Source organism: Xenopus laevis, chromosome 8L (genome assembly GCF_017654675.1).
Source record: "Xenopus laevis strain J_2021 chromosome 8L, Xenopus_laevis_v10.1, whole genome shotgun sequence".
NCBI classification, from domain to species: domain Eukaryota; kingdom Metazoa; phylum Chordata; class Amphibia; order Anura; family Pipidae; genus Xenopus; species Xenopus laevis.
The window spans coordinates 6,775,348-6,803,019 of record NC_054385.1 but is presented as its reverse complement, the minus strand read 5'-3'; the positions used below and the strand labels follow the sequence as shown (position 1 = coordinate 6,803,019).

Sequence of the window (27,672 nt, the reverse complement as noted above, 5' to 3'; positions counted from 1 at the left end):
TCGCCCTCCTCATCGTGCAGTGCCAGTCAGTGCCAGTAGGTGGGGCACTGGAGCAAAGCTGGTGAATCAGAGAGGGTGGTGTCTCTGTGGCTTTATGTGCCTGTAGCAGCTTTGCAGGCTCATTCGCTTCTCTCTCTTCTGTGCAGGAGGATAGAGAGCCCAACTTCTCCATTTAGCGCCAGTGATCCATCAGGTAAGTGCCACCACCCTTTCCTGCTAAAGCTAGTCCTGCTTCTTTTGGCATTGTCACACCCTAGCCCAAAGCATTTGCAAACCCTTGCACCCCTCCCCAGCTTCACCCTTACAGCCCCCTGATCATGCATCCAGAGGGGTTACAAGGCAAATCTTGCTGGAGACCCCCTCTTATTCCTCATGCATGTACTAACATAACACAAGAGGGGTACATGCATGCCCCTTATTCCTGCCAGATACCATTTCCTTAACCCCTTCAAACCCATTTCCCTAACCCTTCCAGGATACACAAGCGCCTTTCCATGCAGAATATGCCAATTTCCCTGTTGCCCAGCCCCTGGCCCATATATGGGCATAAAATGCCTCCTGGTCCCGTGACGGTGCTGCTAGGAGTTGATAGCAGAAGTGGGAGATCACTGGGAGCTTGGGGAGTCTGGCTGGGCAGAACTTTGCTTGTGTATGTGCTGGAATTTAGCAGGGTGAGGAATATTGCCCACTGATCTGCACTCATAGCTAGCTGCTGGTGCACAGATCCCTGGGGAAGCAGAGCTGACACTCCTTCCTCTGTTGCACACTGGACTGGGCTGCCACTCACTGCTGGCACTCCCTACTTCTCCCCTTGCCACTCTTATATAAAGCTTTAGAAACCTGGAAGCATTTGGTATTACAGTGCCTCAGCCGCTGCAGCAGCTCTTGACTTTCAACACTTGATCAGGCTTTCTTTACTTAGTAAGGAACTAGCCAGAAGTTTTCTAACAGTATTAACAGTGCAGTGGGTGGATCAGTAAGCTCAGTTGAAAAAAATAGGTCCTTTATTATTGTGGCTTTAAGGTAAATTAAAGGGAACTTCAACAGTTTTTATTGCATAATATAAGAAATCATTCTACCTACTCTAGATGTTACTGGGCCCCACAGCAAATTAAGTTTAGGGCACCCAACATATTCAGAGGCTGTCCTGTTTTACCGATATATGTTGAAATTGTTCATTAATTAGGGCCTCATATGGCCCCTATAGCTCCAGGGACCCCAAGCACTCGCAGGGTCTGCTTCCTCTGTAGTTAAGATCTTGCTCTCCACTATACATTCATTACGTATGTTTTTAAAGTTATTTGTATATCGAATTGCTATTGAAAGCACCGTCTAGCTGATTATATGCTTTGCACTGTTGGTTCTGACTCCTGACACTGTTGACCTGGAGTTCAACTTAACTTCTGCTGCATTGTCTGGAAAGGATTTTTGTTCTGTTTCAAGCCAAAGTGGAACAATGCCATTTGGTTTCTATAGTGAGTGACTCCCTAGAAACCAGATTACTTGCATTTATGGCCAGTCAGCAAATTCCCCATATATATCTATGGGGAGTGGTGATGGGCAGACACATTCTGTCCAATTACCAAGGCTGTCAAAACACACCATGAGTAGGGTTGCCAACCGGCCGGCCGGTAAAAATGATGGTTGATCCCAATATTATTAATAGGAAAAAACAGCAAGAATATAGGAAGGCCGGTATTTTTTTCCAGAAAAGGTGGCAACCCTAACCATGAGCTATAGTCCTTAAGGGTCCCTAAATATAGGGTCTCTAAACATGGCTCGTGCTGAACATACTTTTTTGCTTATTGTTTTAATTGCTAAAAAAATCATGGTTTTTCTACATTGTTAAACTATTTCCCAGCCTAACAAAGTCCGTTTTTCGTACTGCAGCTGGTAACCCAAAGTATATTCCCCCCAATGTCCTCTTGATTTATACACTAGCCTTACACTAGGAGACCAGTAGCAGCTCTGTCTTTCCTTGTGGTTAAGGCGATGAGCCTTAATTGTTATTGCATTTCTTGAGGCACAGGCGTTTGACATGACTTGCCCGGGGATATTAAATGGGATTTGTTTAAAGCTCAGTGAGTCACGCCTGTGTGCCAGCTGGCCTGCAGCTGCCGCCTATGATGGGCTGGTACTGACAGAGGCGAATAAACAGGGAGACAGGCCTACACTTATACAGAGAATAGGGGGTTTGTCTGCTCTGACTTATTTGAAGTCTCTCTTGACTTTTTCTGGAGCACCTTTGAGTGGCTGAGGATTTAGAGATTGTGGAGCGATGTTCGATTTCTGGCTCCTGCCATTTAAATCAGTAGTGAGAAATTTGTGGTGGGTAGTAGATGCCCCAAGTACACATGCCCTATTTTTATACCCCCCCCCTCCTTATCCAGTTGGCATGCACTGCATAGGGAGAACACTCTGATGTGACTGCTACTTCTAATCCCCATGCGTTGTGCTTGGCCTTTCATTGATTCCCCTGAAGCTAGCTGCATGGTGCATCTATTAACCCCTTTACTCTAACACATCTACTGCCCTATTCAGCTGGAAGGGCCAGTTTAACTTACAATAAAACAGTTTATTTTTGGAATTCGTGGTGGCTGCATTTCAATAAAGAGATGAAAATAAACAGCCAGAATACACTGGTACATGGTCTTCTGTTTCAACCCATTGGCTTAACAAACCCAGAACCTGCTGAAAGGGAGATTAACCCTTATGCTTTGTTACTACAGCAGCCTGAATTCCTATTCAAGCTGTTGCATGCACCCATAGAGCCAAGCAAGCAGCAACCCAATTTTAGGGCATTTTTTATCATAAAAAGTGCTTTGCCCTGGATATTGCACCCTGGGTGTGGCACAGCAGAAATTTATAAAATAACTTATAATTATGCCATTACCCCTTTAACAATGATTGGATTTTTTTAACACTCTAAAACTCAAATAGACATTGGCATACCTTAATATCACATTGTAATCCTGCACAAAGGGGTGCACCAAATCCTTAGCCAAACTCCCAAGTTCAGAACCTGCAGAATGAAAGGAAACCTATTCCGACAGGAAATGTTCTATTTCCTATGCTCGCACACAGGTAGCGATACACGGCAGTCATAAGATACAGAAGCGATATTTCTTCATTCGGAATCAACTAAATAGATGTTAACGTTAGCCTTGAAATTCATTTTTAGTATACAGGAATACTGTCATTTTTTGTGATTTTTTGCATGAGGTCTGGTTGCTAGGGTCTAGTTTACCCTAACAACCAGGCCAGTGATGAGGTGAATGAGAGACTGAAAGATAAAATAGGTAAGGCCCCTATAGAATAAGACATTAACTGTAACAATAAAATTGTAGCCTCACAGAGCAATAGGGTTTTTTTTTTTGGCTGCCGGGCTCAGTGACCCCCATTTGAAGGTGAAAAGTCTGCAGGAATAGGAAGTAACATTCTGTTTTCAGACGTAAATATAAATTATAATCCTAGCTATGTATTTTCTGGTAAATTTGTAGTTCCCAATCCCTGCTTCCAGGAAGCCTCAGTCCGACTCAATATGCCACCCCCAGAAATTTTACGTTTCCTTGTCCTTTAAAGGAAGCCATACCAAAGCTGGTGATGGGCTTTTGCAATTTAAAATCAGCCAGATGTCGATCGGGCAGGGTTAAAATTCTTATCGGATGGAGGACCCATCAGTTCATTGATGTGGCCCTTGATCCCACCGCCTGCATTCCTGGCCTTGTGATGTGATAATTGGGCCCTAGATCCCACACTGTAATTTATCACCGTTGGGTAGAAAAAAAGTTACGAGCAATTCAAAGAAACAACTATAACCCATGCAGTCAACAGCAGTAATTCTGATGAAAGCCAGATTCTGATTGGTTGCTACTGCTGCACCAACATGGCAGAAATGAAAGACCGTTATGTAACAGTGGATTTTTTTTGGGGGGGGGGGTGTACATTGTTGTTTTACATGCCATGAAGGATAATTAGCATTCTTTCACCATTAATACAATTAAAGCGGGGGTTCACCTTTTAGTTAACTTTCAGTATGTTATAGAGCAGCCAATTCTAAGCAGTGTTTCAATTTTGTTTTTTTAAATTATTTGTTCTTCTGACTCTTTCCAGCTTTCCAAAGGGGGTCACAATGCTCCGTAAGGCTACAAATATATAGTTATTGTTATTTATTTCTATGCAGGCCTCTCTTTTTGATACTCCAGTCTCTTGTTAAAATTAATGCATGGTTGCTAGGGTAATTTGGACCCTAGCAACCCAATTTCCTAAATTGCAAGCTGGAGAGCTGCTGAATAAAAAGCGAAATAACTCAAAAAACACAAATAATAAAAACCATTTGAAAATTGGTGACGTCAGACTTAACGTTAACTTAAAGGTGAACAACCCCTTTAAATGAATTCACTTATACCTTTTGGTATAACTGCACTAAGGGTGTCCAACTCGCTGCCTTCCAGCTGTTACAAACTACAATTCCCAGACTGCTCCAGCAGCTACAGTTTGCCATGGAATTCTGGGATTTGTAGTCTTTGGCTGCCCTGTGAGTTTGACACCCCTGGTTTTGTTTTTCCCACCCACTTGCTTTTGTTTTGCTGCATGCTCGAGTAGGTTGGCTCCCCAGAGGTTAGTTGGCACATGGATGGTGGCCAGCTAGCGGCAAGAGCGAGTCCCAGAAAAGCACTGCTTTCAGCAAGCCAGAGACGCAAAAAGGTCCCCGGCCACCTGGCATAAGTAGCTGCTAGCCATGGGCAACACGAACGCTGCTGGAGTTTGCTGTGTACCACCGGTGTGTGCTTTTCTGTTCTCCTTCAACCCTTCCCTGGCTATATGCATGAAAGCTTGTGTGTTTCTACATATGGCAGCTCCCACATACCTTCCACCTTAAAAGTGTTACACCTTTAACAATCAGGAGTGATGCTGAGATCTATGGAGCCCCACATCAGGCCTATTACATATGAAATGCTGCCTCTTTCAACATGTTATAATGCTAATGCAGGCTGCAGTGATTTCTGTTTAGCCATGCAACCAGTCTAATTAGACTGCTTATTATGGGATTTAAGCATAAATGGGTTAGACATTGTCTCTAATCAGGTGAGGTCATTAATCATATGCTAAATTACTCACTCACATGAGACATCTGTTTGTTGGGGCAGAGGGAGACAAGAATCACTGCTGTACACTCAGTCCATATAGCCCAGAATCCGACGGACCCTCTGCAAAGGTACAGATCTATTGCTCCTTGTATGTTATTGTGAGAACCAGTCCATAGAGATCTAACTGCACTCTGCATCTGTGCTCAGCTGAGCTGAATACCTGTTATTGCTGAGAGTTATAGTCCAGTGATACAATGTATATTTCAGGCTTGTAGTTCCTAGTGGCCTTACAAGGGAATACAAGCTGTATGGCAGCTTCTCCTATAGATATAAATACACAGAGAATATATATATATACCGCTATATCTAAGTCTCTAGCAGTGCATATGTTCCTGTGATGGAGAGAGGAATGGAATCTGACTGTCAGTGTTGAACAGATTATGGGCAGGCTATTGTGCAGAACGGGAAGCTGCCCATGTTTTCCTGTTGAATGGCTGCTGTAGGAGCATAACGTTACAAGCCGATTATAAACTGTGATTAGACCGAAGTTTAAAACCGTCATCAAGGGCAAGTATAGGTTAATAAATACTAATATAGCGGACAGAGGGGCCATTTTTTTACCCCTGTAAAGATGAAGATATTATTAAATACTTGAAACCCACTCCTCTCTAATTGGCGGCTTTAGTTACTCGTTCACTTCTCAAAACTGTGTAATAGTAATGTCTATGATAATTCCTGTCGTTTTCCTCGGCCCATGGAATGCACTTCTGCTCTCAACCTTTCTGCACTGCTTGTCTGCTCTCTGCCTTTTCACCGTGGCTTTATCATGAACTTGTCATGTTTCACAACCTTTTGTCAAACCTCCCCACTAATACTTGTCATCTCACATTTCAATGTGTCACCAACACCCTACCTGCAGGGGAAACGTGTGTATATTAGGCAACTTGCACTGTACGTTATTCTAATACATTCATAGTACAGAATGCAATAAATCTGTTCTCCCCCACACTCCAAAACATACAGGCAGATGCCACTAGTGTGTGTGAATGTGAGAGAGAACTTAGATTGTAAATTCCACTGGGTCAGGGACTGATGGGAATGTGATAGAGATCCTAGACTGTAAGCTCCACCAGGGCAGGGACTGATGAGAATGTGATAGGGACCTTAGATTGTAAGCTCACTGGGGCAGGGACTGATGGGAATGTGACAGGGACCTTAGATTTTAAGTTCCACTGGGTCAGGGACTGATGGGAATGTGATAGGGACCTTAGATTGTAAACTCACTTGGGCAGGGACTGATGTGAATGTGATAGGGACCAGATTGTAAATTCCACTAGGGCAGGGACTGATGGGAATTTGATATGGGTCTTAGATTGTAAGTTCCACTGGGGCAGGGACTGATGGGAATGTGATAGGGACCTTAGATTGTAAGCTCCGCTGGGGTAGGGAGTGATGGGAATGTGATAGGGGTCTTAGATTGTAAGCTTCACTGGGGAGGGACCAATTGGAATGTGATTGGGACCTTGGATTGAAGTTCCACTGGAGCAGGTGCTGATGACACTGTGTGAGGCTTTAGCTTGTAAGCTCCACTGGAGCAGGGGCTAATGAGAATGATGCAGGGTAGACATTTGCCTAGGGTGCAGTTATGAATATCAAGCCCAAGCAAAGTTGAAATCTAGCAGTGCAGTCAAACCGTGTTAAGGTAATGGGGTGTTGCCTGCAGTGATGATTCGGGGGGGGGGGGGGGCTGGGCTGGGCTGGGAAGTGTTGCCTAGGGCAGCAATACTTGCTAACCCGGCTTTGGAATGATGTGTAATCTCTGTTGTGCCCTGCCCAAAATTGTCAGCACCAACTTTGTTTTGGGCCTTAATCAGATAAAGATCCAATTAGTATTATATCAAGCGGCTGGATTTCCAGTACAAGCACCCGTAGGCAAGCCAGTCCTGTGAATTGCCTCTCATCTCCTCTGCTTTTGCTCACTGGTTAGTTCTACTGACACCCGGGAAATGCAAACCACTCCTGTGCCAGTTCTCCGGGTTTCGGAGAGGCAAACTGGACAATTTCCTCTATTCATATCAGTTCGCCCATTACTCACAGGCTTCCTAATAAAGAGATTTCCCCTTGGCAACAGTAACAGGAATAAGCGGAACGTACTGTATAACATATGGTCTCTATAAACTGTTAAAGAATCCCTGGGCAGTTGGAGAAGATGAGTCACCCCCCAGAGCAGAGACTTTGAGAGAGGATTGAGCAAGATGCATTCTTCCTCTTCTTTTAGGATAAATTCTTCTGTAACGACTCAACCTCATCGGTTTCTGTTATTGTAGAAATGCAGAAAACAAGAGTAAATATAGTTGAGTGCTCTACTTGGGGATGCGTCCCTCTAGGGACCTTGATATTCCATCCTCTTCTTGGACTGTTCTCCTCTTTCCAAATTATCTGTGGCTACCATGGGACTAATTGGGAGAGAGAGAACGACAACTTAAATTATTTTATGTTTAATATCACACAAGCAACTCTTTAGTCATTGGCCAGTCAGTAAGTCCAGTTGATACATCTCACTCGCTGTCCTAGAATTAGTGGAAGCTCCTAACTGTATCCCAGTAGTGAGTCACTGGAAGAAATGACTGTGCACTCCTAACTTATGAGACATGCAAGAGTGATGTCTTCTAACCCGTCTATTGCATTCCTCCACAACCTCATGCAAACTTGGGGTTGGGCGGCTAGATACCTTCTGTAGAGCAATTGTTGTTCCTGAGATAACGGCACCCTTATCTGCTGTGAAGCCCATTAAGTCCTCTGGATTGGCCTCCTGCCCACTTGTCTCACCGCCTCTTCAATTACTAATCACCAGGGCAGTTTCAGAAACTCCTATTATGTTGCTTAGGCTTTGTGCCCATTTACTAGTGTGTGATGTGTTGCCCAGAGCTGACTGAGCATGTGCAGTGCCACTGGCACTCAAGCTCTCCAAGACTTTTTTTCATCCTTGGTATCACCTGCAAGTGAAGTTATTATCTATAATCCCTTACATTGTAGGCTCTCGTGGGACTGACCTCTTGTCTCTATTATTGTAATTGTTTTGTTTGTGTGCCGCACTGTTTGTCTTCTCCTTACATCACTGAGGGATGTGCCGGTGCTTTATAAATAAGCTTTAACAAGAGTTAATCTCCTCCACCTGCTCATGGGAAAATCTAGAGCATTGTTCTTTCCCAGGCATTTTGTGGTTTGATAGGCAGGTGTTGGCGGGGGTACTTTCTGGAGAGGCGATTTTACCTTGGGACCCCTTAAGTGTGCCAGGTTTTAAGACATCATCTAGAAAGTGATCTGGGGGTTTTAGATGGGCGACATTCAAAAGTGAATAGGGTAAGTTTAAATGTTTTCTGCCCATGGAGGGAAGAAAAGGCTCAAAATTGCCTAGTGTGCATTAACTTCACTTGCAAGGAATTATCACTGGCCAAAACATTGGGGTCTCGTGTGTTTGGGACAACAAAGCACATTCTGAGCAAGTTGTGGGTAGGCCCAACTCTACCCTCGTCCACCCTGCTTGCATCCGCCATAACTATACGCACACCTGCTTTGCCCTACTCTGATGTCAGAGATTTTCAGGTGCCGGTATATAAATGTTAACAGCTTGCTGAGTTAGGAGTGGGCAGGGTAGGGACAGGTGCAGGTTGACTTTTTCCTGACAACGCTGTAAGGAACCTTTACCTATTTCTGTTATTTATTTCTATAGCTGTTCTCTCAGTCTTTGGTGGGAGCATCATTTTGTATTTGGTCCAGCTCTTAATTTCTCTATATATTGAAGTGCAAATTGCCTGTAGCCTTTAGCTATTGAGGTGTATACCCTGCCAAACCACTGACCCCTGCTAGCCTGTTGCTGATGGACTAGTCCACTCTGCATCCCTGCCTCTGCTTCACGATCTTGAGCAGTGATCCCCGACCAGTGACTCGTGGGCAACATGTTGCTCATCAACCACTTGGATTATGCTCCCAGTGGCTGCAAATCAGGTGCTTATTTTTAAAATCCAGGCTTGGAGGCAAGTTTTGGTTGTATATATAACGGGTGTACTGCCCAAAAGAGCCTCCTGTAGACTGCCAGTCCACATAGGGGCTACCAAATCACAGACCTTATTTGGCATCCCTGGGATTATTTTCATGCTTGAGTTGCTCCCCAACTCTTTTTAAATTTGAAAGTGGCTCACAGGTTAAAAAAAAAAAAAAGGTTAAGGACCACCTGATATAGATCCTCACACCCCCCCATGTAAAATGAGGTCAACTGAATACCCACGCTATGCAACATAATGGGTCATTTACCAACTCTGATTTCCAATATGGTCAGTTCTGTAATCTAAATGCACCCATTTCTTTTCCTGGGTGTGCCAGGTTTTTGTTTGAAAGATCCATATCTTTGTGTATTGTTCTAATAAATATTTGGCATTGTAAAGATAGTTTGAGTAATGCCTTTCCTACTGCTGTAACTTCCCGATTCCCACACCATGGCACAACTTGTAGTGTTTAAAGGGGAAGTTCATCTTTATATTAACCTTTAATTGTGTTACAGGTGGGTTTATTCTAAGCACCTTTACAGTTGATTATTTTTATATGGTGTTTGATGTATAAGGGCTATTTCACGCATGGTCCTTACTCTGCCTTTCTCTGCTCAATCGGGTCTCAAAAACAAGTGAATTTCTATGCTCAAGTTTTCCCCTGTGCGCCCATAGACCCTTGTGCTTATATTGACAGGAGGGCTTTGGAAATCAGTTAGAAGGTCTGCAAGCAAGAGTTGTGAGAATTGCTCCTGCAGCAATTAAACATCAAGTATGCAATACAAAGGAAATTAAATAAAGATGTTACTGTGCCTTTAAGCAAAGTGGATCTGCTAGAACCTGTGTTCCTGCGAGCACAAACAAGGCAAAGTGCTTTTCTGTTCCTCTGGGGAATCTGCATATTTGTCTGTGGTCCCAGATCGGTTTGTTTCTGTCCTCCTCAGTGTGGCAGGCAAATGAACAACAACTCTGAAGGGGGTCAGACTTGCTCATATTAGCAACCCAAACTCTCTGCTGATCCCAAACGTTTTCCTGAAACACCTCCATTTTTTTACCTCCTTGCTAAGTTTCTTAGAATGACATTATGCAATGGAGTTCCCCTTTAACACAATGGGTGGAGCCCTGGGTGTGTGTGTAACCTGATTTTACTCTCACAAATAATAAGCTTAGTGTTTAACAAGGTCTGTTAATGGGCAAGGAGGGGTAGAGTTTAAAATATACAGCGCAAAGTCAACAAGTATACTTTATTGGGATTAATGTTGAATAAAGCGTTGCAGAACGTAAGCCTTATTACCAGGCACTGTCTGTCTGAAACGGATCTGGTTCAATGCCGCTCATCAGACTGTTTAGGTTTATTATTCCCTGGCAAAAGCCCAGGACAATGCCCAGATAATCGCTGCTATTGTGCGCACAGCAGATTCACTGTATAAATACCCGGCCTGTAAATGGCTGTGGTGTAGTGTTACATCAGCTCTGCAGTTGTTTTGGCCTCCTGCTCGGTGGATAACAGTTGGAATGTGAGCATGAAAAGCACTAGAGACAGGCTGCTTTTGCTATTACTCCTGAATGGGTTTCATGCTGCCTATTTCTGGAGGCGCAGCTCAAAATCACAGTCCTGTTTCTTAAAGGACAACTTCACTCAAACGGTCTTTTTGGATAATGAAAGAAACTGGAATTCAAAGCAACTTTCCAATGTACATTAATTAAAAATATCCAATGGTTTTAAAGTAACTTAGAAATGTTATGACAATTGACAGCAGTGTCTGTTCTGCCATTTTTCTACTTCTGTCTCCGCCTTTGGAAACAATAATGTTGCAAAGACAGCTTTGTAAATCAGCCGCTTGTGTTACATTGTTTCAAATGTCAGAGCCACCAGGACTGAGATTAGAAATGGCTGGACAGATACAGCTTTCAATAGCAATTACCTTGACCCAGAACTTTTAAAATGAATGGACGTTTGTTATGAATGTATATTGGGAAGTTGTTTAGAATTACATTTTATATCATATCATTGGGGGGGGGGATGATTTTTGGGTGGAGTTTCCCTTTAACCTCAGTTGCCCAGTTGTGTTGCTAGACTACAAATTCCAGCATTTCTTGACATAAATAGTTGGAGCATGATAGGAGTTGTAGTCTGGCAGCATTTGGGGAGCAATGTTTAAGAAACTCTGCTTTTGACTAATGATGATAAAAAAACAATGAGACTAAAGGCACACAGGCATTTTAGTCGCTTCAGGTTTTCCCCCCTCCTGTGTTTGCCAATGTAGGAATTGCTTGGTAACTAATACAGGAGCATTCTCCCTGAGAGAGCCCTAGTAGTTGAACAACATTTAGGCACCCAGTTGAGGTAGGACATTATAAGAGCTAAATGCTTAGTGTGCTTCCTCTCTTCCCTTCCCATCCAGCCTTCAGAAATGGTGGTTGACCATCCAGAGTTTGAGAAAGCCGGAAAGGACCCGGGTCTCCAGATATGGAGAGTGGAGAAATTTGATTTGGTGGCTGTTCCTAAGAATCAGTATGGTTCCTTTTTCACCGGGGATGCCTACCTTGTACTGAACACCATCAAGACTCGCTCTGGGAACCTACAGTACGATCTTCACTTCTGGCTGGGTAAGCACCTTAGCTTCCCCTTTAATTTTTACTTTAATTTCCTTTTTTATGTTGAGTGGAGACAGCCACCTATCTATCTTTATTTATTTAATTGCTATAAAAAGAGGAAGCATAGCTGAGAAACAAAGCTGTTCCCTGGATGCAAGTATATAACAATATGAGCTGTGTATTAGTGATGTGCAGGTCGAAAAAAGCTCGACCAGTACCTGCCCGTACCCAGCTTTCCTCCTTTTTTTTATAGAGCCTATAAAACCAGTTGCTGCAGTCTAAGGTTGCGGGCAGGGAGAGCACGCAGAAGAGCTCAACCCAAACCCGCCTACAAATGGCGCAGTGAGGTTGGCCCAAACTTACCCAACCAGCGGGTACTGTGTATAGCTTGTTTGACCTCCGTTGGTATAGGCTCATCAGCCAATAGGGAAAAGAGGGGACCTCCATTCTATAATGAACCAATGGATTGGATACACCAAAACTGATTGTCCACCACAAACTTGATCACAAGTGCAGTAAGTCTTGTGATTCTCATTAACAGTCTGAACTCAGAATGTTGGTTTACCATCAGCACAATTGCTAGATCTCGGGCTAAAAAAGGGAGTAAACAAGACAGTGCCCCAAAACTCAGGACATAGTGGGTTTTGTTTACTGGTGAATTAGAAAGTCAAATATAGATGTTCTGCCTTCAGTTTTCAGTTGTCTTTCATGTTGGTTTGTTCTGTTCTTTTTAGGGGATGAGTGCACTCAGGATGAAAGTGGGGCAGCTGCCATATTCACCGTACAAATGGATGACCATCTGGGAGGACAGCCCATTCAGAACAGGGAGGTTCAAGGATATGAGTCTACAACATTCTTAGGTTACTTCAAGCCTGGCATCAAATACAAGGTATGAAGATAGGCAAACATTTTAAGAATAGTAGGGCTACCTTATTGCTTTAGATGGTATTTTTCTATTGTGTTCCCAGAAGATTCCTTCTCTGTATATTTGTATTTATACATATGGGAGGAGGGAGGTGCCATATTGATTCCCTTAGACAGTACAGTATGAGGGTATAGCTTATTGTGTGCCCAGAACATTCCTTCTCTGTATATTTGTATTTATACATATGGGAGGAGGAGGTGCCCAATTGATTCCCTTAGACAGTACAGTATGAGGGTATAGCTTATTGTGTGCCCAGAACATTCCTTCTCTGTATATTTGTATTTATACATATGGGAGGAGGTGCCATATTGATTCCCTAGGCTTAGACAGTACAGTATGAGGGTATAGCTTATTGTGTGCCCAGAACATTCCTTCTCTGTATATTTGTATTTATACATATGGGAGGAGGTGCCATATTGATTCCCTTAGACCAGTGATCCCCAACCAGTAGCTCGTGAGCAACATGTTGCTCTCCGACCCCTTGGATGTTGCTCCCAGTGGCCTCAAAGCAGGTCATATTATTGAATTCCAGGCTTCGAGGCAGCATTTGGTTGTATAAAAACCAGGTGCACTGCTAAACAAAGCCTCAATGTAGGTTGACAATCCACATAGGGGCTACTAAATGGCCAATCACAGCACTTATTTGGCACCCCAAGAACATTTTTCATGCTTGTGTTGCTCCCCAACTCCTTTTACATCTGAATGTTGCTCACAGGTTCAAAAGGTTGGGGATCCCTGCCTTAGACAGTACAGTATGAGGGTATAGCTTATTGTGTGCCCAGAACATTCCTTCTCTGTATATTTGTATTTATACATATGGGAGGAGGCGGTGCCATATTGATTCCCTTAGACAGTACAGTATGAGGGTATAGCTTATTGTGTGCCCAGAACATTCCTTCTCTGTATATTTGTATTCATACATATGGGAGGAGGTGCCAAATTGATTCCCTTAGACAGTACAGTATTAGGGTATAGCTTATTGTGTGCCCAGAACATTCCTTCTCTGTATATTTGTATTTATACATATGGGAGGAGCTGCCATATTGATTCCCTTAGACAGTATAGTATGAGGGTATAGCTTATTGTGTGCCTAGAACATTCCTTCTCCGTATATTTATATTTATTCATATGAATGGGTGGGTACTGTAAAACTGGTATATTTTATCTGCCCCAGTTTCATGGTTCTGTGCATTTTGGAACCTACTAATAAACCCTCCTACTTTTTTTGATTTAAGGCCGGAGGTGTGGCCTCGGGTTTCACGCATGTGGTACCCAACGATGTGGATATCAAGCGACTTCTCCAGGTGAAAGGGCGCCGGGTTGTCAGAGCCACCGAGGTTGCTGTGGGCTGGGAGAGCTTCAATCAAGGCGACTGTTTTATTCTCGATCTTGGGGGGGTAAGTATTGGCCATCTGAAATTAATGGGGGCGCAAGGAATGGGGTTTGCAGAATGACAGAATGAGTCACATGAGTACCAAGAAATGGATTCCTCCATGACTGCTCAACTCCTGCTAACTGAGCCAAAATGAAGAGTGGTCCCTGTAGATGAATGCATGCATATAGGAAATTGGGAGGCCTGATTTAACAACCGTGTGGTTTAATTACAGGAGATCTACCAATGGTGCGGTTCAAAATCCAACCGGTTTGAGAAACTGAAAGCCACCGCTGTTGCCAAGGATATCCGGGACAATGAAAGGAGCGGTAGAGCCAGGGTTTATGTGGTGGAAGAAGGGATGGAGCGTGAGAAAATGATCGAGGTGCTTGTTTATGCTGCTATATGTTTCTCCAATGGGGAAGGGGTTACATTGCCCCTTATGGCCAGTTTTAATTGTGATATCATCTTTACTGTGATGTCAACCTCATGGCGGGTTTTTTCTATGTCACCTTGCTGGCAGTTTGTAGGTAGTTTTACTTATGTTAATTAACAACTCCAGTTTTTACTGCACCAGATATTTTTTACCATCTTTGGAACTCTTTATAAATTGCCAGGTTTAGTGCCCCTTTTAATTAAAGGCATTTTATATTATGCTAATTGTGAGAATCCTGTTCTACCTCTGGCTCCAGGTTTTGAGTTGGCACACCCCAGCCCCAATCTGTAATCTCCAAATACTGTCAATTATGCAGTGGGTTTTTTTTCCACAGTCTAAAAAAAAACTTCTACATCTTGAACTGATTTTGTAATTTTTGTGCTTTTCCTGCAGCCAAGTGTATTCATTTATATATATATTTTACTGCTCAGATGACAGAAATAGGAGACAAAAAAAAAAGTTCTGGGCATTGTTGCTGTTAATAGAGACGTGCAGTTGTGGCTTGCATACTTGGAAAGCTTAGGGTTTCTTTTGGCTTTCAGAGAGCACATGCCCTACTTGGTTGCAGTTTTTTTGGATAGAGGAGAAAGCTTTTCCTGCCCAACTCTCGTACCTCAAAAAACGTGTGGGATGTGGTTCTAAGGAGTATGGGTGTCACTAATCACAAAAACGGCGAGGGGAACACTAAGCCAGACCTGTTTTGCATGGATTTGTTCACCTTGATACTAAGCCTTGTAAAGGGGAAAACAGTGAGGCCACAATGGGTGCAGCCCTAACCTGTTTCCCACAGCTCAGATGTTTTCTGTGCCCTATGTATCCTTTGTCATTTCTGTTCCCCCACCCGACCTTAATGGTTAGGATAATGTTTATTCTCCTGTCCATCCCATACACTTAAGGCAGTAGTTAAAAGGCAGGCAGCAGTGATTGCAGAGTGATGCAATAGTTAATAAATCCCTCTTTGACAATGAAGGTGTCAAGCATCATCACTCTTAATTGCAGATTATCCTTCTGCCATGCAGGGCCCTTGGCCTGAGGACTGGAAGGAAACTAGGTTATGTAAATATCTATATTTAATAAGGCAGTTCCACCATCTGCTTGGTGTGCCCCCTGGTGGGGAGTTTGTATGACTACATCCTAGAACAATAACTACCCAGTTCAGTGTTCATCCCTGTGCCACTTTGTCTTGAGATGATTCCATCACGTTTGTATCCCCCTCTTTTAAGGTTTTGAGCAATAGGGAAGTTTATAAAGCAATGACGTGGTGGCATTGACCCAACTCTTCTGCTGTGATTTCTCCTAGGTTCTGGGAGAGAAGCCAGATTTGCCAGAGGGACCATCGGATGATCTTAAAGCAGATGCTTCCAACAGGAAACTTGCAAAGCTTTATAAGGTAACAGTCTAAAAAGTGGATCTCTGAAGCCATCTTGCCTTACAGGCTACAATAATGTGTTATTCCTTCTTTATAAGGGAAGTCTCCTAAACTCTTTAAATGACAAACTAGGCTGTGTTCTATCTGTCCCCTCTGGCTGTTTGACTTTATTTTAATGCTTTCCCCAGCAAACAGGGACACATTACCTAAAGATGGTTTCAACAGATGGTACATGGAATTGGCACTTTATTCTTCCATGTTTTCTGGGTTATTATTGTACATCGATTTGGCAGGGTAAATATGTGTGTTCTGGGGTATTATACATGCAATTGGTACTGTATTTATCCTGCTATGGGTTCTTGGGGTATTATACATGGAATTGGTACTGTATTTATCTGCTGTGTGTTCTGGGGTATTATACATGGAATTGGCACTGTATTTATCTGCTGTGTGTTCTGGGGTATTATACATGGAATTGGCACTGTATTTATCCTGCTGTGGGTTCTGGGGGTGTTCTACATGGAATTGGCCCTGTATTTATTCTGCTGTCTGTTCTGGGGGTATTATACATGGAATTGCCACTGTATTTATCCTGCCGTGTGTTCTGGGGGTATTATACATGGAATTGTCACTGTATTTATCTGCTGTGTGTTCTGGGGTATTATACATGGAATTGACACTGTATTTATCTGCTGTGTGGTCTGGGGTATTACACATGGAATTGGCACTGTATTTATCTGCTGTGTGTTCTGGGATATTATACATGGAATTGGCACTGTATTTATCCTCCTGTGGGTTATGGGTTATTATACATGGAACTGGCACTTTATTTATCCTGCTGTGGGTTCTGGGGTATTGCACAGCAATTTTACCCTGTATTTGTTTGTCAATGCATTCTAGAAATATTGTACATAGTTATAGAATTAATCTTGATTGAAAAAAGGACCACAGCCCATCAAGTTCAGCCCCTCCAAGAGAGCCCCAGTGCATATATAACACCAAGTTGGTATTTGCAATGTAGGCATTGATTTCTTTAATTAGCACTCTCCAGTGAAGGTAGGAAGAAAAGCTGGTGTAGCAAGGCACGTGTATATCTGTATAAGATATCAAATTGCAAATATACACATACAAACTTTCTTCAGTTGCCTCCCAATTGGATAATAATTGATGTGTTTAGGCATAAACCTAACCAAGGTACCAGACCCAGAATACCAATATCTGTAGTCTAGAAACTTTCTGGTCTGGAGTCCCCATGTGTCTTATATCTTCATTAAGTGAAACATTGATGTTACCAGTGATATGGCGGTACCCCAATACTTTTTCAGTAGCCAAATGGGTGAAAGTTTCTAAAGCTTCCTGTATGGACATAACCGCTCTCTCTCTATTCCTTACAAGGTCTCTGATGGAAAAGGTGCCATGTCCGTGTCTCTAGTGGCAGATCAAAACCCATTCACCCAGGCGGCTCTCAACTCCGACGACTGCTTTGTACTAGATCATGGCTCCGATGGAAAGATCTTTGTATGGAAAGGTTTGTATTGGTATAGGCAAACTGTCTGATTACCGGAGAGTCTGATGTTGGGTTATTAAATTCTACTACTCTTTGGGATGCCAGTGTATAGAAGCCTGTAGCTTTACAACAGTTTTCCCAGTTGTCCCTATTCATAAGCCCGGGAAGTAAAGACCTAACATGTCTCTGTATTCTCTTACTCCCTTCTCCTGTACATCTATTTCTCTTAAAGTTGTGCATCCCTCTTAGCCAAATTCTTGATCTTGATTGGCTTTTTGTGTTCAAAACCGGGGATAGAAAGTGATCATTTTAGATGCACTCATGGGTGCCTTATAGTAACCTTAACCTATGTCTCTAGGAAAGGATGCCAACATGGAAGAAAAGAAAGCCGCCCTGAAGACTGCCACAGAATTCATTTCCAAGATGGGATACCCAAAACAAACTCAGGTCAGCCTCTTGTGGGTTTGTTGGCTATCTTCCATTACATTATTGGTTCTTGTTTTAAGGCTTAGCATCTGTTAATATCCTATATTTTCTGGCAGGTCCAAGTGCTGCCAGAATTTGGCGAGACTCCTCTGTTCAAACAGTTTTTCAAGAATTGGCGAGACAAGGAGACAACTGAAGGCATGGGTGTTGCCTACGTCCCCAACCACATCGCCAAAATTGAGAATGTGCCTTTCGATGTTACTGTGCTGCACCAATCCCCAGCCATGGCTGCCCAGCACGGCATGGTGGATAATGGATCCGGCAAAAAACAGGTGACATTTGATCATTATCGTACAGAATGTAATGATAAGTCTTATTTTTAGTCACTAGAGGACTGTTGGTAATCATTCACTTTTTTTATGTCCCATAATATGATTCTTTTTTTCATCCAGATTTGGCGTATTGAGAACTGCGAGAAAGTTCCTGTTTCTGAATCCTATTACGGCCAGTTCTATGGTGGAGACAGTTACATCATTTTGTACCATTATAATTATGGTGGAAAACAAGGCCAGATCATCTACACATGGTAAGTGTGGGAGTCGCTCGGAAGATTTTGGCTTTTTGTTCTTGTGCCGCTTCATTGGGTTTTAGACCATGTCCTTGGGGTTCACATATTTTACCAGGATCAAACAGTTTCTCCAGTATTTTCCACCATCCATTTTTCTTCTTTTTTTAAGAAGGGCCACAGTCTGTTGAACAGCAGCTCAACAGCTTGGTGCCACCAGCACTATTCTACCTAGCACCCCTATAGCAATACAAGGGGGCTGAGGATTTGTGGTTTTTGGGTATTGTTCAGCCTCTCCTTAGAATAGGTCAAGTTAATTTACGAGACCACAGTCCTGGTTACCCTGCCTACTCTAACCTTTGGTGTCCCAAGTCTAGAAAATAAGTAGGCAGCTAGTTTTTGGGACAACACCACCATCTAACATTTCCTATTTCTCTGAATCTTTTTCTATGAACTTGAGCATACTGGTCAAATAATTTATCCTATTTATTGGTCTTATCCTAATAATTTTTAGCCTTTTAAATCGAATCAACTGATCATTGCAGCACTAATTAATTAACATTTACTGAACTGCACTTTCATCTTTTCTATCCTTATTAATTCATGAATTGTGGATAAATTCATTGCTTTTGATTCTAAAGAAAATTGATTTAAAATTTTTAATTAGCTATTAATATTCATCAATTGGAGTATAAGCACTGCACTTTAAATTATAACAAACAAGGGAAAGTTGTGCTCACCACTATTTTTTAAAACCATTAGGCGGGGGTGCAATGAAGCTGTGACCACAAAATACATATAGACAAATACAAGAGTCCTCTGCACTCAACCCATTATCAATATATTTAAGACAGCGACATTTTGTGCATACTGCTACTGAAAAATGCCTTACCCTTTAAACAAAATAGGGATTGTTTGTCCATATATTGCAATATATTTAAGCTGGCCAACTACGTCAAAGTTACCCCATATCTGGCCAGTCCTATGCTCAATTTTATCTGATTCATTAAGAATTCTATTGCTTCATTATACATTTTACAAAGGGACTAGGTTTTACCTGCAACTTACTTGCTGCTTTCAAAGTAAACCCCCATACTTGGCTGCCCTTTTATTAGACACCAGTGGGATCACCTCACTATAGCTGGGAAGGGTGGGAGCTACAACATGGAGCTGGTCACTGCTTTTCTCTCTTAATAAATAATGCTGTATTTTAACCACCAGAAAGCTCTGTCTTGGTCTTAACTGACCACAAAATCTTTCCCTATATCCCAGCTGGGTCAAGCCAGGCATGCTTTCTCATTGTTTCATGGTTCCATTTGAGTACTAGCATCTTGAGTTCTGCCTCTCTAGTTTACAGGAGGATGTTATGCCCAAGTGAAACGTTACGTTTGCTGTAATTTTGCAATGGTGGTTTTTAGTTTTTCAGATATTGGCAGTTTTTAAACTGCTGATATAAGAAATAGGAAACAACATTGCCACCTGCTGGTCATTTTGGACGACTTGCTGGAATTTCATTGATTGAAAAGTCTTGTGACGTTCGTGAGCAGAGCAGAATCATCTGACTTTTCTCTGGTCAATTTTGAACAGAGCAACATCACAAGACTTTAGTCATCCCAGGAAATGTATTGTTGACGTTAGTTGGTTGGCTGATCTAACCAGCAGGTGGTGCTGTTATAATTTCATTATATTAGTAGTATAAAAACAACCGCTAATATCTTGCAAAATTGGGGGGAAAATTAAAATAATCAATGAATATTGCCTGTTAATTTCCTGTCCTGGATGACAGCTGCCCTAACGGGAAGCAACCCTGCTTGCAGACTTTTTTCGTCTTACGTAGAGGCAATCAAATATTCCAAGCTAAACTGTCGCTAGATGGCACACACACATCACCTTTGCTTTCTGCTTGAGTGACAAAACATTTTGTTTATATTTCTTTATGACTTTCTGGGTATATATATTTATATCCCAAACTTAGAACTTGCTTAAAGCGGTTCACCTTTAAGTTATCTTTTTAGTTATGTGTTAGAATGACTAATTCTAAGCAATTATTTTTTTTTTTATGAAGTTGCAAATACACGCATGCAAACTTTCTCCAGTTGCCTCCCAATTGGAGAATAATTGATATATTTAGGCATAAACATAACCAAGGTACCAGAACACCGACATCTGTAGTCTAGAAACGTTCTGGTCTGGAGTCCCCATGTGCCTTTTATCTTAAGTTAAAAATTGATGTTACTAGTGAAATGATATTCGCTGACCCCATCTAACAAATGTATTGTTATTGCTACTTTTTATTACTCATCTTTCTATTCAGGCCTCTCCTATTCAAATCAATGCATGATTGCTGCAGTAATTTGGACCCTAGCAACCAGATTGACAAAATTGCAAACTGGAGAGCTGCTGAATAAATCTCAAAAGCCACATAAAAAATGAAAACCATTAGCAAATTGTCTCAGAAAATCACTCTCTACATCAAACTAAAAGTTAATATAAAGGCGATTAAGGTGACAACACACTAGCTGATACTCTTTGGTATCCAACCGATTGGCCTGCAGCCAGAAAACGATACAAGTGCATAGAATATTTGCCTTTAATGACTTGTTTAAGAGCACTGGTCCATAGCACCATATCTCCAGCAGTTTGGACGCTAAAGGAATGGCATTAAGGAAGGAAAGCCAAGCTTAAGTCACGCTCATGAGATGCCGGTTATGAAAGCCGTTCATAGTGAGTCACAAGGTTGCCGGTAACCTTTGCTTCAAACTGTGCAAAGGAGTGCACTGTCTATATCCACTGTGGCATCACTGTTTCCTTTGTGATGGGAAATAATGATTACGTAGTCAGGGTGACTGATGGCTCTTGTATTGCAGGCAAGGGAATGATTCAACAAAGGACGAGATAACGGCCTCTGCAATCCTGAGCGCCCAGCTGGACGAGGAGCTTGGAGGTGGCCCAGTGCAGGTGAATAATATGTCACTAAATTCATATTCCAGAGAGTATGTGGCATAGCCACTGGGTGTGTGGCATATATATAGAAGGCTTACAGGGCTATGAGATGAATAGGAAGTTTTGCCCCATTCTTTGGCTGGTTGCTGACTCCATAGGCAACCAGGGCTGGATTTACATAGTGGGCACCCCTAGGCCCACTGCCATTCGTCGCCCCTGACCTATGCCCTTTATTCATGCAAATTTTCATCATCTGGACCGGAGCAATGGGGATTGATGCATGGGAAATGTAAAAAATATTGTATCTCCAGAGCATCCCCAGTGTTTTTGAACCAATGTGGGTGTGGTTGGGCAGTATGCCGCCCCCCTAAAATCCTGTCACCCTAGGCCCGGGCCTAGGTGGCCTTTCCACAAATCCGGGCCTGTAGGCAACATAGTGAGTGTGTTTGGTCAGAAAGGGTCTCTGTATTGGGTAACTACACAATAATAAACCTTAAATAACTATATACAGTTACATTCAAGAATAATTGTACGTTGAGACAAGTCCTTGTTCATTGACTGGCGCCATGTTGCCAGTTGATGTTGGCATTGGTAAATAAAGTGAAAAGGAGCTGCAGAACAATCGAAAAGTGGCCATAGGGTAGAGTCCTGCAGCGGGTCGGGTACCTGTGGGTTACCCACATAAAATGTGGGCAGGATATTCATGTGCGGGTATAGATGTGGGTCAGGGGTCTGCGGGTTGCAGGTCTCATCTAAATTTCTTATCTCATGTTATATTGTTTCTGTCCCCGGCCCCATTTTGATGATGCCACTTCATGTTTGCAGCAACACCACTTCCTGTTTGATGGTGGTCGGCGGGTTGCGGGGCCCGTTGCGAGGCAGTTTTGGGTCTGGGTCGGGTAGTGGATCTAAGTGGGTAAATATGCGGGTTGCATTTCCGGTCAGGTCTGGGTCTTACAAATTGTTTCTGCGCAGGACTCTACCATAGGATATCCAAATCTACAGTCTGCACTACAGTACAAATCTACAGTCAGCCCCTTGCTAATAAAAGTTCCAGACTTATGATCTGTAATTGGATCACAAGGTTTGGAGTCCTGTGATCAGAACTTGTGACTTTATATTGCCCAGGCAGGTAAAGCTTTTAGTGTCTGTCAGTTATTGGTGAGATTACATATCATCTGGAATTATTACACAAGACATGATTAGTGTATTCCTGGTCGGAGAAGATGAACTGAACGTTGGATCCAGATAAAGGTATATTCATCCTGTACAAGGGAACAGTATTCTGCTTCTACATTGCACCATCGATCTGTCCTACTGCACATTGCCACTCTATCTGCTGTTCTCACAACTATCCCTATACATTAGTTGCCAGCTCAGACACTCCTGCCTGAGTCAACATCGCGAAAGTTGGCTGTGGACATGGACTTCGAGCTTTAAAACATCTACCCATGTGCCAAATGATCAGCTTAGCCGGTGTTTTGGCCAATTCATGCATGAGTACTTCTCAGCTAATAGATCACGTCATGGCCCATCTCCTGCCTATAAACACACGCACCAGGTCCATTTCCCTAATTGGACCACCAAATGGCATATCATCAAATCAGTATTTAAATGTGCTCTAAAAATAGGGGAAAATTTACATAGGGACTTAGGGCCTTGGCTAGACCAATGGTAGTCAGTTTGTCCATGCATAGGTGAGTCTTAGACCTTGTGCCATGTAGTAATACTTATACATTCTGGTAAGTCCAAGTGCAATATATGGTATTGGATATGGTATATGGCAATGTATGGTATGTCTGTTTCTAGCGGGTGTTCTTATTCCTGTGCCCATCTCTTTCCCCTGCAGGGTGCAAGGAGCCAGGTATATTGCATGTGTCTGTGTGCGGCTGAGGAGTGGCACGGATCTGCTTGTGTGACACTAACACAACTAGCAGTGTGGAGTTTGCAGTGAATGCTCAGTAGCACTTTGTACTGATTAATGGAAATATTCCTTGTTTAGTGTCCTCGCTATCTCCCGATAGCTGGACTTCCAACACAAGCCACTTCCATTCCTAATCAGTAGCATTATTTATGGGACCTGTGGGAAATATCTGTCTGGGAGGGGTCCATCTGTGTTTCCTCATTCTGTATGTACCCCTCACCTTCCCCTCTGTCTGGTAGGGTCCATCTATGGTGCCATATTCTGTATGTACCCCTCACCTTTCCCTCTGTCTGGGCAGGATCCATCTGTGGTTCCTCATTCTGTATGTACCCCTCACCTTCCCCTCTGTCTGGTAGGGTCCATCTATGGTGCCATATTCTGTATGTACCCCTCACCTTTCCCTCTGTCTGGGCAGGGTCCATCTGTGGTTCCTCATTCTGTATGTACCCCTCACCTTCCCCTCTGTCTGGTAGGGTCCATCTATGGTGTCATATTCTGTATGTACCCCTCACCTTCCCCTCTGTCTGGACAGGGTCTATCTTTGGTTCCTCATTCTGTATATACCCCTCACCTTCCCCTTTGTCTGGTAGGGTCCATCTATGGTGCCTTATTCTGTATGTACCCCTCACCTTCCCTCTGTCTGGGCAGGCTGCATCTGTGGTTCCTCATTCTATATGTACCATTCTGTATGAAACTTCCTTTGACTGACCTTTTTAGCATGCTTGTTGTCACTAAACTTGGGTGAGTGATCTAAAACAGAGGGGTTGCTGTAGAGATCTACATGGCAATTTACAGGGAACCGGTAAATGCAGTTTTGGGTCTAGGGAGATTAACTGACTGCCAGAGTCTGCATTATGAGTCTATTTCCCCTTTAAACATATCAAACTACATATGGATGTCTTGGGATTATGGTTATATTTTGCAAGGAGAGAGCTGGCTGCAAATCTATGCACAGTCGTGTGTGACAGGGAGCAGGCTCCTTCCTCCTTAGTAAAAACGAAACTTGGTTTTCTCCTAAGCAGGAAGTCAAAGTCTGTGTTTGTCTGTGCTACAGTTCTCCTGCCACTAAGGTGTAATGTACTTGTAATATCCAGTTTGCAACCACTTCCTCTACTTCTTAGCACTATGGCAACTCCATACCTTCTCCCTTAGAGTAGTGACGTCTTCCCATTCATTATAAGCTCTGCTTAAGATACAAGAAACCTCCCCAGCCCTGTGCTATAAGTCAGCCAAGCACTTGCTGGAAAGTCTTGCACAACCAAAGCTGTGTGTAATCCAGGGGAATCCCAGTCTGAGCCAATATCCTTTAAAGCTCATTTAAATGTAGGCAAGATATTAACAGTGTAAAAAATATCTTCCCCCCATTACAAAAATATAATAATTACTTATTGCTGATAATAATGGATACTCCGTTGTTTTATATATTATTAGCTGCAGTACTGCTTCTCACCATTTGTGGGGACCTGTATTTTTTTTTTTGTAGGCAAAGCAGCTACAGTTAGATTTTTGTTCCCCAACCGAAAACTATTGAGACCATAACCTCCATTCTGGTCTCCTCCGGTGGTGAGGACATAAGGCAGCCTCTGGATATAACTTTTATTTTTCTGTAAAAACAGGTGCGGGTCGTGCAGGGCAAGGAACCTGCCCATCTAATTAGCCTGTTCGGTGGAAAGCCTATGATTATCTATAAAGGGGGAACTTCCAGAGAAGGTGGTCAGACAAAGGACGCAGATGTCCGCCTGTTCCAAGTGCGCTCTTCCTCTTCTGGTTTCAGCAGAGCAGTAGAGGTGAGGAACGTTCTCCAAATGACTGTTCTGAAAGCCATGAAGAGATCATGATGCTCTCAAGAGTGCTGACATGATAAATCTTATCAATATAACATATTTTGATTCTTGCTAAATAAAGGTTAAAAAAATTATTATATGTCTGTTCCAGGTGGACGCTACAGCTAGCAATCTCAACTCCAATGATGCCTTTGTGCTGAAGACCCCCTCTGCTGCCTACCTGTGGGTCGGCCAAGGTTCCACTGATGCCGAAAAGAACGGAGCCAAGGAACTACTAAAGATCTTGGGAGTCTCTGCTTCTGATATACCAGAGGGGCAGGAAACTGGTATGTGAACGTTGTGTTATTGCAATTATGGAGAGGAAACTGTAGCACCATTAAATAATTAATATGTTCCCTTCTTTTTGCAATTACCTGGTGCTTCTGAACACCCCTCCCTCATATAAAAGCTCTGCTACAACAAACTCCTTATCTGTTAGTCCGATACAGATTCTGCAATGGAGTGGATGGAGGGGTTTGTTTACACAAAGCTCATTACCTTTGCTTAAATACATATCTATACAGGTCCTCTCAGCCAAACCTTTAGGTGACCTTTTGCTAATAATTTGCTTGCAGATGACTTTTGGGGAGCGATAGGCGGCAAAGCAGCTTACCGTACCTCAGCAAGACTAAAGGACAAGTTGAACATCCATCCTCCTCGTCTGTTTGCCTGTTCCAACAAGACCGGACGCTTCATTGTACGTTGGCATGGCTGAACTCGGGAAATGATGGGGGTGGAAGGGTTGACCATGTAGCACAAGATTCTGTAGAACCATCAAATACTGGTTCATCTGATTTATCATCCTATATCTTGTTTCCTAGATTGAGGAGGTTCCAGGAGAAATCTCTCAGGATGATCTGGCCACTGATGATGTCATGTTGTTGGACACTTGGGATCAGGTGATTTCTTCATAGCTCAAACTGCCAACCTACCCATGGATTCTTAACCTAATCTATTAACAATGGGGCTCATTAAAAAATCTGATCATTTAAATCAGTCTTAGTATACTGGACTCAAGTTATTGACTATAGTCACCTGCCAATGTAGATGTTCCTCTGTTTTGTTGGCATCTTCTTGTGCATAGTTTCTTTTGGTCATTATATTCAGCCCCACAAATCACAAGGATTTGGAGCCCATAGTTGATACCCACTAGTAGGGCATTAACTATAAGTTTTATCTTATATACTTATCATACTTTCATTTTGTTAAGGTCTATGTCTGGGTGGGTAATGAAGCCCAGGAAGATGAGAAGAAAGAGGCCACAGCATCAGGTGAGTAACCATGGCTTTCTGGCTTATTAGAACCATATAGACAGTACAGTATGAGGGTATAGCTTTTTGTGTGCCCAGACGATTCCTTCTCTGTATATTTGTATTTATACATATGGGAGGAGGTGCCATATTGATTCCCTTAGACAGTACAGTATGAGGGTATAGCTTATTGTGTGCCCAGAACATTCCTTCTCTGTATATTTGTATTTATACATATGGGAGGAGGTGCCATATTGATTCCCTTAGACCAGTGATCCCCAACCAGTAGCTCGTGAGTAACATGTTGCTCTCCAACCCATTTGATGTTGCTCCCAGTGACCTCAAAGCAGGTGCTTTTTATTGAATTCCAGGCTTGGAGGCAAGTTTTGGTTGCATAAAAACCAGGTACACTGCCAAACAGAGACTCAATGTAGGTTGACAATCCACATAGAGGCTACTAAATGCCCAATCACAGCACTTATTTGGCACCCCAAGAACATTTTTCATGCTAGTTTTGCTCCCCAACTCCTTTTACTTCTGAATGCTGCTCAATGCTTCAAAAGGTTGGGGATCCCTGCCTTAGACAGTACAATTGTTATGTACCTGCGCAAGTTAAATGGTACCAGCTCTTCATTGATTTGGTCTTTGCTGTTTTCCAGCCTACAAGTATATAGAGAGTGATCCTGCTAACAGAGACAAGAGGACCCCAGTTGCCATCATCAAACAAGGATTTGAGCCCCCCACTTTCATAGGCTGGTTCCTGGGTTGGGAGACGGATTACTGGGATGTTGACCCACTGGAGAGAGCAATGGCAGAACTGAGCACTTAATCTGACAAGCCTACCCCTTCCTTGGGTATCTCTGTGCCTTTACCAACTAGGAGATGCGCTGCGCCCAGCCAGAGACTCTTCCTAGCCCCACTTAGCTGTGCAATAACCAAAGTACCCCCCTCTCCTCAGTTTGTACCTTGTACTATTGGAATATTTAAAAGCAATAAAGCAACAACATGTTCTACACCCAGTGTCTGTACTTTATTTACAGTATATGGAATAAGACAAACCTTAACACTTTTTAAATGGAAAGTTATATCCCCGTTAAGGAGACCTCTCCACCTATTCCGCCTACTCCAGTCTCTGTGCTCTCTCCACCTACTCCAGTCTCTGTGCCTACTCCAGTCTCTCCATCTACTCCCTGCGCCTACCCCAGTCTCTGTGCCCTCTCCACCTACTCCAGTCTCTGTTCCTACTACAGTCTATCCATCCAACCCTTCGCCTACTCCAGTCTCTGTGCTCTCTCAACCTACTCCCTGCACCTACTCCAGTCTCTGTGCCTACTCCAGTCTCTCCACCTACTCCAGTCTCTCCACCTACTCCCTATGCCTACTCCAGTCTCTGTGCTC

The 27,672-nt window shown here is 42.9% G+C and overlaps 1 protein-coding gene across 4 annotated transcripts; it reads left to right on the top strand.

The window, feature by feature from the left end:
- Window positions 1–87: 87 nt before the first annotated feature.
- Window positions 88–27,289, top strand: gsn.L (gelsolin L homeolog). 4 transcript variants are annotated; one of them, XM_041572387.1, is made up of 19 exons: window positions 177–193; window positions 4,606–4,783; window positions 11,542–11,746; window positions 12,469–12,623; window positions 13,895–14,056; window positions 14,267–14,416; window positions 15,768–15,857; window positions 17,232–17,364; window positions 17,702–17,790; window positions 17,886–18,101; window positions 18,222–18,355; window positions 21,202–21,292; window positions 23,127–23,141; window positions 24,818–24,988; window positions 25,137–25,311; window positions 25,600–25,721; window positions 25,846–25,923; window positions 26,235–26,295; window positions 26,934–27,289. In XM_041572387.1, exons 2-19 carry the CDS (start codon window positions 4,742–4,744, stop codon window positions 27,101–27,103), a joined length of 2,259 nt encoding a protein of 752 aa, XP_041428321.1. In that variant the 5' UTR covers window positions 177–193; window positions 4,606–4,741; the 3' UTR covers window positions 27,104–27,289. The 4 variants fall into 4 exon arrangements, with proteins under 4 accessions (XP_041428322.1, XP_041428321.1, XP_041428320.1 ...); XM_041572388.1 differs by lacking the exon at window positions 4,606–4,783 and having other exon boundaries at window positions 88–193; XM_041572386.1 differs by lacking the exons at window positions 177–193; window positions 4,606–4,783 and adding an exon at window positions 5,071–5,218.
- The last annotated feature ends 383 nt before the right edge of the window (window positions 27,290–27,672 follow it).